At 49.6% G+C, this 12,014-nt stretch overlaps 1 protein-coding gene across 3 annotated transcripts in view; it reads left to right on the forward strand.

Annotated features, from left to right (window-relative positions):
- Positions 1–12,014, forward strand: part of CCDC157 (coiled-coil domain containing 157) — an 18,652-nt gene that overhangs the window by 4,387 nt on the left and 2,251 nt on the right. Inside the window, exons 3-8 of one of the 3 annotated variants that reach the window (XM_019506751.1) lie at positions 763–1,471; positions 2,103–2,180; positions 2,327–2,532; positions 6,284–6,460; positions 7,778–7,946; positions 9,713–9,852. In XM_019506751.1, the coding sequence (XP_019362296.1) occupies positions 763–1,471; positions 2,103–2,180; positions 2,327–2,532; positions 6,284–6,460; positions 7,778–7,946; positions 9,713–9,852 (1,479 nt within the window). Of the gene's footprint in view, positions 1–762; positions 1,472–2,102; positions 2,181–2,326; positions 2,533–2,742; positions 3,189–6,283; positions 6,461–7,777; positions 7,947–9,712; positions 9,853–12,014 lie in introns of those variants that run through there. The other 2 variants (XM_019506752.1, XM_019506753.1) reach the window with 2 other exon arrangements.

Genomic DNA, 12,014 nt, shown 5'->3' on the forward strand with positions numbered 1-12,014 from the left:
GGGCCCAAAGGGGGCCCAGCAGGGAGGTGGCAGTTCTGGTCCTTACTGAGGAAGACAGAGGCAAAGAAGTTATTAAATATGTTGGCTTTGTCGTCTGGCGTGACAACCAGATTCCCCGTCTTGTCCTGCAAGGGCCCCACATTTCCTGGGGCCTTCTTTCCACTCCCTATGTATTTAAAAAAGGACTTCTTGTTGTCCTTAATCCGGGAAGCCAGCCCCTGTTCCCTCTCTGCCTTGGCCTTCCTAACCATCCCCCTACATCCCCGAGCAACTGTAGAATAGTTCTCCTTATGAGGCAATGTTAACAGGAGGCCCTAATTGCTGTCCCTTTTGAACCTAACATTCTACCTCAGTCACGTGCCATGGAAGGCTTCTTTTTTCAGGAGAAATAGTCCTAGTATTTCCCAGATCACTTTAGATGGGACTCCTCACCAGATCTTTTAGTAACTCTGTAGTTCCTCTTTGGGTTCTTTCAACCCCTGTGATGCTTTACTGAGGTGGGGCCGCTAAGACTGATTGATACTTTCCCAATGATGATGCATCAGTGCTCAGTATGAGCATTAGGGTTGTACTTCCTGCCCTTTCTCTAATAGTAGGGGAAAGGAAACTGGTATCTTAGGGGAATCATACGTTTGCACTTTGCTTGGTTCCATTTTTTAAAGCTGGGTATCATGTTCTTGGCTTCCCGGTCCAGTGTTGGACCTAGCATTATTTACATATGACAGCATATGTCTTCACCTTCATCTTTTCTCTCTCTGCTAGAATAAATCTAACAGAAAAGAGGCCTCTGCACTGAAATCTACACTGCAGAATTTGAAAGCTGAGAATGAACATTTGAGAAGCTGTTCACCTGTAATTTCTGAATTGGGCACATTTTTCGATTGTACACAGGCAACTACTTCATGCCTATCACAAAACTTCAGTGTACCAGACTATGATATCAACGACCTCTCACGGCCAAGATCTGCATATAGCGTCACCAGGAATAACCATAGTGTCCATTCTCAGACAATTGAATCATCCTTGGTACCTTGTGATTCTTGTGCCAGCGCCCAGGCCAGCCTCCAGGAGGTCAGCAAAGCCATCGTGAGCATCTGTCGTAACCAGAATATCCCTTCATCCCTGTGCAAATTCCAGAAGATGATTGAGGAGACCATGTTTAACAAGACACTTGCTGCTACAGACATGAGGTACTGGGCATCGGAACAAATGAAGGACCTCTCCCGGATCAATAAACATCTTGGGATGCTGATGCAACTGATAAATCCTTTGAAGACAGAACTGGAAGAATCTGAGAAACAGAAGGATGAGCTGAGAAAGCAGGTTGAAGACTTTGCCAAAGTTCTTCAGCAGGAGAAGGATATCCAGGAACAGCAGAGGCAAGCAGTTAAGCAGTGCTTGGAAAAGAAGAACAAAGAGAACCATGAGATCATGGCCAAACTTGAGAAGGACAACGAGAATGCAAAGATAGGTGTGGCGCCATTCCCAAATTATCCTTCCTTACATCAAGAGGCATTTGCAGTAGAACAATCAAGGTTCCTGCTGAAATCCTACTTTTACTGATGTTAGTGGGAGTTTTTTCTCTGATGTTAGAGGGACCAGATTTCATCCTTTATGAACAGACAATTGTCTCTCCTTTTTCTGTATATTTCATAATTGAGAGCCCAGGCATTGCAGATTGGGTCTCATGTAATGCACTTCTCTGCTTTTGAAAGGGTGACTACTTCAGACTCTGGCCTAGTCAGCACTGCAGAGTTTTGCTTTGCTTTGACAGGACAATCAAAGGATGGTGATCTGCTGTGGTAGTGTAAGAGTGATGTTGCTGTGATGGCCCAGAAATTGTGCAAGAGGCAAGGATTTCTTACGGTGCTATCTTTTATTGGACCAACTATATAGTTGGTCCAATAAAAGACAGCACCATAAATCCTTGCCTCTCTCAGATCTACTGGGATATTTTCCCTGCCCCTCTCTTTGAATTTTAGATTTACTTGATAAATGGCTTGGTATTGTTTGATTGGTTGTTTATGGCCTCTTTGTCTTGTGCAGCTAGCTACTCTAGGGGATTTGAAAGACTCTTAAGCAGTTGGTTCTTGTTGATTTAGGTACCGCCTTGCTGGAGGAACAGATTTCTTCCTTGAAAGAGGAGTTGGCATCACAGCAAGCTACTGTGAAAGAGCTGGGTAAGTTTCCCAGTCCTATCAGAAAAGCTTCCTCTCCCTCCCATCCCTCATCCCTCAGTACATAGAACATGGAGGTGGAAGGAGCCCCTTTCTAACAGCTATATTGCACATCATACTTTCTTTTCTTCCTCAATAATGGGCAAAAGATGTTGTGTTCCCAGAGCTGATCAAAATGTCCCTGCTAGAGGAGATGAGGACTAAAATGGTAGACAAGAGCCAGATGCTGAAGCTGCAAGAACAAGTGCAGCTGGTTACCACCCAGCTGGAAAGCACAAGCCAGGAGCTCAGCAAGGTCACCCTCCAGTTGGACAAGGAGAAGGCCAAAGTGAAAAGCATGCTCAGGCATGAGGAGGTACAGCCATGGCAAGACCAGGACCTGCTGCTCTCTACTGTACCTTAAGTAATCCCCATCTGTTTTCCACCAGTCCATCCCATGCTGGACATAATCCATGCTCCTCTGTCTATTCCTTTTACATTTTGTCTCCCCTTCCTTCCTTCCCTCTGCTGCTGTACCTTGGGCAGGACGGTGCTAGGTAGCATAAGAACCCCCAGTCTGTTTCAGTCTAGATCAGTGGACCTGAATCTATGGCCTACAGGATGGATCGAGCCCCCAAAGTGACCATATCTGGCCTGCAGCATGGGGGATCAGCAGTAAGCAGCTCAGCTTGGCCTAGCCCAGCCCCTTCCCCTGCCTTGTGCTGTTTCATGGATCCCCTTTGCAGCCCTCCCTATTCCCTCCCTTTCTCCTCTATTATGGCGCACACTACTTATTCTCTCTCTCTCTCCCTCTCAGCTTCTCTAGGCAGGCACATTTTACTGGAGGTAAGATTTTTTTCCTCTTTCTCTCTGACATTAGCAACCACCTCCCCCAACTCCCTGCTCCCCCTCCCCTATTGGAGGAGAATGATGGCCTGCAGTGCAGGTGGGTTACAAGCACATAGCCCACAAGTCTAAAAAGTTGAGCATCACTGGTTAGCTGCATACATGACTGGGTAGTCTTTGGGCTGAAGTTCCTGCCCCCTTATGGATTTTGCTTGTACCCAGTTGATTTTTTTTTTTAAAGAGGCAAGGACCATTGTGAATAGATAGGACCTGTACTAGGCCTGTGTGAATAGGGAAGTATTCGATTTGGATTCAGCCAGTTCAGAGGACAGTGATTTGATTCAGCGATTTGGATCACTGTCCTGAATTGATTCGGCCGTATCAGCTTCGGAAGATTCGGCACTTATTCGGAGAGATTCGGTGATTCGGATCGACTGGGGAGAGGCAGGCAAAGCTGGGTGGCTACAGGTTCTTGTGGTTCCTCCAGCTGTGCCTGCCTCTCCCCGGGTGGGGGGAGCTGTGGGAGAAGCCCCAGTGGCTGCCCTTCCTGGCCCCAGCCTAGTTTCGGCACTTCAAAAAAAAGCCCTGCACTTACTGGCTGTACCAGGGGCCCTGGGGCCTCCTGGCAGAGCCTCCCCATATTGCCCCTGCTCCCTGATCTCCCCCTAGCCCCACCTGGCTCCAGCGGTCTGGGAATCAAAAACAAACAAACCCTGCACTCACCAGCCGTAGCAGCAGCTGTGGGGGCTCTGGGGCCATGTGGCAGAGCCCCCCCACACAGTGATCTTCCCCCAACCCCAGCCCTGCCTAATACCAGCATCCTGGCAATTAAAAAAAGAAAAAAAAGCCCCACGGTCACTGGCTCTGGCAGTGGGGATTGGGGGCTTGGGGCAGTGGGGGGCAGCAGGGATCACCCTCCCCCCCCCCATCTGGCAGCTGTGCAGCAGCTGCCCCATGGCACAGGTGCAGTGCGGCTTGGCAGGGCACTGCACACTCTGGGAGCTGGGGCCACTGGGGCTGAGCGGCACCGGGCTCCAGCTGACACGTGGAACCACCCCAGCTCCCAGACAGCGCGCAGTGCCCTGCCAAGCCATGGGGCAGCTGCCATGCGGGTGCCAAGGGGGTGGGGTGATCCCCACTGCCCTGCACTGCATGGGAGGGGGGTCTTTCATGAGCCCTCAGAGGCCCCAATTGCAGCTGCTAGAGCCAGTGAGTGAGGGGCTTTTTTTTTTTTTTTTAAGTGCCCAGAGATGGGGCTGAGCAGGGCAGCCATGAGGGGCTTCTCCCATGGCTTCTCCAGCTGTGCCTGCCTCTGCCCCAGTGGAGGGAACCACAGGGGCTCTGCCCTGCTGCCACTTGCCCAGCTGGCGTGGCAGTGGCAGGATGCAGGCGTGGCTTGCTTTGGTAGGCAGCAGGGCATAGCCCCAGCTCCCAGCGCTGCAGTGTTCGCATCAGTGCTGGGAGCTCTGCCCTGCTACCACTTGCCAGCTGGGGCAGGGACACATAGGATGCAGGTGTGGCAGCACTGGGAGGTGGGGCTTTGCTCTGCTGCTACTTGCCCCCTTCCACCTGGAGCGAGCCGCACCCGCATCCCACCCCCCCTGCCTGAGCTGGGCAAGCAGTAGGGCTATGCAAAGCTTCAGGTGCCGATTCAATTTGGAGGAGGTTCGGCCTGCTTTGGTGGCTGAATCTCCAAATCCGAATCGGATCAGGGGACCAATAAAAAGGTCTGAATTGATTCGAAGCTCTCTGAATCTTCAGAAAAGATTTGGAGAGCTTCGATGATTTGGGCAGTCCCTGCCAGCTGCAGCAGGGAGCTGGAGCCGGACTTGGAGCTGGTAAGTAGGGGGCAGGGGAGGGGAGGCTGGAGGAGGGGACTGTGAGGGGACCCATGCCAGGCCCCATCCCCTGCCTGCTCCCCCAGCGCCCCCTCACCCCTCCGCCATGGCTGCCCTGCCCACCCCAGCTCCTGGTCCTTTAAAAAAAAGGCTCCCACTCACTGGGTGCTGCTGGGGGGGCAATCCCCATGCAGCATGGGGGGCTCTATCATGAGCCCCCTGATTCAAAACCCCTCTCCCAACCCCTCCACCACTGCCTCCTCATCCCAGCTCTGACCCTTTAAGAAAGAAAAAAAAAAAATGAAAAAAATCACAGACCCACCAGCTCCTGCAGCACCCTTGGGGTTTGGGGGGCCTTGTGGAAGAACCCCCCATGTGGTGCAGGGGGCAGCAAGGATCGCCCCCTGCTGAGCAGAAACTGGTGAGTCCAGAGGTTTTTGGGGTTGTTTTTTTTTTCCCTTAAAGGTCTGGAGGGGGGACAGCAGAGTGGGGAGATTGGGGGGTCTCATGCAGAGCGCGCCACACAGGGGAGGGCAGTGGAGATTGCCCCCTGCCAGGCAGCACCTGGTGAGTTGGAGCTTTTTTTCTTCAAAGTGCCAGAAGCTGGGGCAGGCGGGGCAGCCATTGCTGGGGCTGGGAGAGCGGGCGGAGGATGGGCCTGGGCTATTCAGAGATTCAGCAGCAGCTGAATCTCCAAATCAGATTCGGTACAGTGATTCAAATCGCCTAATCAAATCACTGTCCCCCAAATCGGTTAAATCCAAAATGAATACTAGCCGCTTTGCACAGGCCTAGCAAACAGCAGCAGGGCAGAGCCCCGCTCCCAGCACTGCCACATCTCATCCCGCCCCATTTCCTGAGTAACTTGCCTCCTGCCCCAGGTGGGCAGCTTGTCCTAGCCCCAATCCCTCCCTCCCCCACACTCCTTCCCTTCCTCCTCCCCTAACCCCAACAGACTTACCAGCTGGAGGCAGCTGTCAGCTGCCTGTAGTCTATGGCCAAGTCTCCAAATCGGTTGAAGCTTTTCCGAATCTATTCAGATGCTTCAAATCGATTTGGAGCTTTTACTTGGTCTCCCAATTTGACTTGGAGGTTCAGTCCCTGAATCGGGCCAAATCTCCTCCGAATCAGATCAGCTACCGAAGCTTCATACAGCCCTGAACTGTACACCCGAGCAGTAACCCTCATGTTACCTGTCTGCCCTCTCTACTGCCTGCGTGGGGCCTGCCTTCTTAAAGCAGCCTGGTTTAATGTTTCGTTGCAAATGATATTTTATGGGGTTTCTTCTGTGCTCCTTCACATGCATGCCACTGCAGAGGTCTTCTCTGCTTTCTGGTACTGGATGTCCTTATCCTGCCTTTTATTACAACTTGTGGTTTAAAGATGGGTAAGAGCTAAATGCAGTGCCAGCAGCCTAATCTGTCTGCTTTTCTTTTTATGAAGTCACTGCAGGCCAAGCAAAGAGTCTTGCTGCAGCAGCTGGACAGTGTGGATCAGGAGTGTGAGGAGCTACGGACCACCCTAAGCGAAGCTGAGGAGGACAAGGCCAAGCTGGTAGAGCAGCTGAAGGAGATGCAGGACAAGAAGCAGCAGGTTCAACACAAGCTGGAAGCCCAGCAAGTAAGTGTTAGCATCTGATGAGCAGCTATGCATTCCTTCAGAAGTAGGGACTTACTCTGAGAGCAGCAGGACAAAAGCTAGAATTGGATTGCAGGGCTTTGGCAGGCAGGCTTCAGGGATTCAGTGCCCTTCCGTATTACCATGACTGGGATGCCCGGGGGGATCTCTCCTCTAATTGAAGGGGTGAACAGGTGAGAGTGGAGAAGCCAATGTAGAGCTTTGAGATAGTATTGCTTGAGGGACTGCAGCATGGGCAAATCCAATGGAGGCATGTATAGGGCAGTCATCTCAGGGCAGCTGTTGGCTGCAGTCTGTCCAGTCAGGTCCCAAATAGGACAGCACACAATGTCCTGAGTTAGAAATGGAATGCAAGAGTCTCAGGTACCAAATCAAACACAAGAGTTCCAAGCTAGACTGGCTTGTCCCCTTGGGGACTCAGCACCCAGAAATCTCTCGCTCCAGTGAGCCCTTTCTTTTAGGACTCAGCATAAGCGATCTGCTGGTGCTCTTCTTTTATCTTCACTGTCCAAGTCTGACAGCTATAGCAAGTGAAGTTGAATGGGACTGACTGAACCTGAAGCAGTACACCTTACATATTTCCTGGACTGCATGGGATATGTAAACATCAATAGATCTATCTATACTCACCAAGGATAGGGCCAAGCACACCCATTGCATGCTATAAACCCAGAAATACACCAGCGAAGCTGCTTCAGTCTTATCCCTCTGTGCCCACTCTCAAGTCCTTGATCTGCAAGATTCCTGAGAGCAGCTGTCGGCCATGAGCTTATTGCAGCCTCATTAGCTGACATGTTTGGAACATGGGCATGGGTGGATAAGGTGTGCTCCACCCTGTCTCTGCCGGGACCTACCACTACAGTGGAGTTAGATGGGCCTGATAAGCCTACACATTGGATCGTGTTGGCTCAAACCAAGTGGGATTTCTCTGTGATGAACAACACTTGGCCAGTCCTGGGGATCCTGCTTCATTTTACTCGGTCTTTGCTCAGGCAATCTCCCACTGACTTCAGCAAGACTTTGTCCAGGTAAGTTAAGTGTAGGGCCTCTGAAGGTCTTGTGTATTCCAGGCTACTGTATCTCATGGGCTGGAACTGAGTTGTCAAACGGCGTTGACTGAAATGCACCTAAAACTCAGGAGTTCATCACATTGGTGCATGATCTTCACTCTGAATAAAATTGGATCCACCCTGAGTGCTGTATCAGAATCGGGCTTTGAACTCTTCCCTTCCTCAGCACTCCGCAGCTTTGTCTCCAAGCAAAGAGAAGCCTCACCACCCTTTCTCCTGTCTTGTGCAGGAGCTAACGGAGAACCTGGAGCAGGAAAAGCAGAGTCTAGAGCAGTCCACGTTTGAGCTGCACAAGAATGTCTCTGAACTGGAGGAACTGATCCAGGAGCTGAAGGAGAGGCAGAGGCTGCTGGTGTCTTTCCCAGACCTCCACATCCCGGTTGAGGCACAGTTTGAAAGTAAGAAAGGGGGCAGGAGAGGACAGAGGGTAGCAGACAGTAAGATCCGTGTGAGGAATAGTGTGCTTCAAAACAGGGAGTGCCAGATTCCAGCTGTACCTTTGGTGCCCAGGAAGTGTAGGCCTTCTCCAGCTCACCAATCTGGGAGTATGCGATTCTAGCTAGCTTATAATGTTGACTTTAAAGAACTTAGACATGCATTTGAATATGGAAAACTTTGTCACTGAAAATCAATAAGTGGCAGCCTGGATGGGTCAGCTGCAAGACATGGGGACACAGTGCTACTTGAGGTGCCTTTACAGAATGCAGCTGTATGTATTTGATACATCCCCTTTGGCCAGCAGTCTGGAAAATGCCAGTGTCCATCTGATCCTGGCAGTGTTGGGGTGCATACATCCCAAAAACAGATGCATAGAGGGCTCTGGTTACACAAGGTCTTTACAAACAAGGACAGCAAGCTCCTAATACTTCAGGACACACATGGCAAGTCCATCTCAAAGGCCACTAGCCATCCCTGAGTATTATGGACTTGAGGTTCACAGGGCACTGCCCATCATGGTGCCTGTGTCCTTTAGTTAGAAACAGCCTGGCTTGGCCTCAGAAAACAGTAGAGCTCTCCAGTCTCCACCCCCTACTGACAGAGGTTCGAGTAGCTGAGGAGTAAGGTCAGAAATGACTTGATGCTTGTGGAGAACAGACCTAGTTGAGGCATGGCTCTGCTCTGCCATGCCTCTGTAGAATCCTAGAAAAATAGGGTTGTAGTGGTCAAGGATCCTTCAAGGAAGGATCATCCCTGTCTAAACTATCTTGGAAAATATTTATCTAATTCATACTTATACTTGCAGTGACAAATTCCGCAGCCACTCTAGATAAGGACCCTTTCCAGCATCTCTAGGTAGGTCTGAGAACTGTTTCACCCATGAGAAGCCTACAGCTGCTCCTTGCTCTGCTAGCCTCTGGGAGCACCTATATACGAGCAGTGAGGCTGCTCTGACACACTGTAATTACAGTGCAGCAGAGAAGATTCGATTTAATCAAGTCTGCTGGAGTGCAGTAATTAATGTGCTCCAGCAGACTCCAGCATCTCATGTATCAGCATCCCCATGCTTAAAAATGGTGCTGGGGGTGTTGTAACTAAAATTTATTTGACATGCTTTAGTTAAAGTGCCCTTGCTGCCATTTTTAAGCACGGGGACACTGATTCATGAGATGCTCTGGAATGGGCTCTAAGAGTCGCTCCAATTAAAGTGCCCCCCCCCCCCGAGCATGTGTATAAATGCCCCGAGAGATGTAAAATCATCACTCTCCTTGCACCAGCATAGCTCTATCCTCCAACACCTCATTGTGTTCACCTTCCCTATAGCGTCTGTACCTTTCATCTTTAACTGGCAGTTATCCCTTTGGGATGTTTAACAGAAAACTCAAGGAAGGATAAGACACATCCTTCTTATTAACAGAAGTTACTTGCATTTGCTCCAGGGTTGTTAGTGGTAAAAATCAAACATCTTAGATGAAGGGGAATTTCCATGTGGAGTTGTATAAGCACACTCCCAAGCCAGTCCTCACTTCATTGTGGAAGGGTAATCCTTGAACCTACCATGGTGTTTCTGAGCAGAGCTGTTGATCTCCCACACCCCACACAGACAGAGCCTGCCCTTTGTCAGCCTAAAATAGTGATGGTAAAGCCACAGCCTTTGTGTAGGAGAAACTGAAGCTCATCCTTCCAAAGACAAGGGCATGATCTCAGGCTATATATTTCTCTGCAGGCACTGGGAATGTTGCAGAAGATATGGAAAAGCAACTGCAGGCAAATAACATCCGGATCTACATCCTGGAGCAAGAGAACTTCCGGCTCAGGACTGCACTTGTAAAAATGAGAGAAGCAGCCAAGCAAGGAGCCTTAAGAGTGAGTCTGTCCACAACCACAGGTGGAGAGAATACACTCTCCACGGTTAAAAGATCACCTGCTGAATAAATAGGAAGTAATACAAATAGAGTGGTGGGTCAGGACAATGGTGAGATGGACTTGGAGGATTCACGATTCATCCTATTGCTTCCATGGCCTTTAGGATTTAGAGACTTATCCTATGATCTGTGTGGGCTTAAGGGATGGAGATACAAGAATTGTCTTATGATCCCCATTGATTGTCGAACTTCAGGTTTAAATCATCCTATAACAATAGGAGTTTCTAGGGCTAATGAATTGGAGACCCATTCCATAGTTCTTATTGCTGTTGGCAGACTGGAGACCCATCCTTTAATCCCTGCAGAGATCTGGGGTACTGAAACCCCATTGCCTTTTGACACTAAGTTCAAGTCTTGTCAAAATTCATACTTCAGAACCAACTCCGTTGTTCCTGTATTCTCTGGAGCTGAAGGGTCACCTCTATACTCACTGAGGCTTACCTGAATTCTCCCTTTAGGCAGGGCTGTCCAGTAGTTCTAGGTCATAGCCCATCCATAAGAGTCTGGATTCTAAATGAAAATATAGCTGACAAATTCATCATTAAAAACATGCCAAAAATTATGCCTTGGGCAAGTCAAATGACTTCCTTACTCTGAAGCTGGCATACTTTGAGAACTAGACTGAGACTTCCTGAATGAACAAAGCACAGAAAACTCTCAAGTCACCTCACCAGGATAGACTAAGCAAGAAGCATAAGCAGAGCTCCTCTGTGAAACATAGTCCTGCTTCAGAGAGGGGTTATGGGCTTTGGGATCCTTCCCCAAGACCAAAGCAATTAAATTAACTCATTTGTGATGGTCAATGATTGGTCTTTCAGGACTCCTGCAGAACAGTCAAGCAGCTAACTGGAGGCTGCCAGCACTACAGCTCTGCTTGCCAACTCAGGCTGCCAGGTTTGGTTCTAGGCACGCCCACTTCACTGAGCCACCTTTCCTTCAGGTCAGAGTGGCTGCAGACACAGTGGAATTAGGAATCACAATAGACTTATTCACTGTTCAGAAGGCAAACACTTAAGAGCAGCCCTTGTGTTTCAGTAAACAGAGAATTGTTTGTAAGCTGCCAGTAAGATATCCTTCTTCTCCCCAAAGGAGGATCATAATTAGAATGCATATGAACAGCAGAGGGGAAGTGGTGAAACACACATCTGGCTCCAGCTGGGAAATGGATGTGTTAGTGCAGTACAGTACCATAGCCCAGGCCTTATTCACTCAAAACAGTGTCATAGATTTCACAGACATTAGGGCTGGAAGGGATCTTGGAAGATCGAGTCCAGCCCCCTTCCCCAGGGGTAGGAAGTCATCTAGGGTCAAAGGATCCCAGCAAGATAGATGTCCAAATGTTCTTTAAGAGTCCAAAGTAGGTGCTTGCACCACCTCTGGAGGCAGTCTGATTTCAGGCCTTCGGGGCTTGGACCATAAAGAAGTTTTTCCTTATGTCCAGCCTGAAACGGTTTTGGAGGAGTTTGTGACCATCTGACCTTGTCACTTTCTAGGCTTTTCCAATGAATTGGGGTTTTATTCCCTATTATTTTGGAGAGGGAGGGATCTCCAAGCTCACCTCTAGCCAGATATGCAGGGCAGTTGTCATCAAGTGTGTGTGCACTACATCCTGTTCCAGTTCAGTCAGAAAGGAAAAGACTTCCCTAACACTATGAAATCTTATAGCACCTTATCCAAAACCCACTAGAAGCAGTTGGAATCATCCAGGTCTTCAAGGGATAGTTCCTAAGGGGGCTCTGTCTGAGCTTTCATTGGGATTCATTGTTCATGATCACAGGGAACCAAAATCAACCCTAAAATCAGACAGCACCTTAGTCCTTCTCTGTAGCCCCTCCTGCCATGCCCATCCTGGACTCTTGTGAGTAGGGATTGATGTCTCCCCAAGCCAAGGCAGTATTCCTAGGGAACCTCTCTGCAACATCCCCACCTGCCTCTTTCATAGTTGGTAGGGTCAGAAGGGACCTGAGCAGATCAAGTCCAACCCCCTGCCATGGCAGGAAAGAGTACTGGGGTCAAATGACCCCAGCAAGGTGACTGTCTAGCCTTGTCTTAAAGACCCCCAGGGTAGGAGCCAGCACCACTTCGCTTGGAAGTTGGTTCCAG

The sequence above is a fragment of the Gavialis gangeticus genome, unplaced genomic scaffold, assembly GCF_001723915.1.
Source record: "Gavialis gangeticus isolate Ggan-Ray unplaced genomic scaffold, GavGan_comp1, whole genome shotgun sequence".
NCBI classification, from domain to species: Eukaryota; Metazoa; Chordata; order Crocodylia; family Gavialidae; genus Gavialis; species Gavialis gangeticus.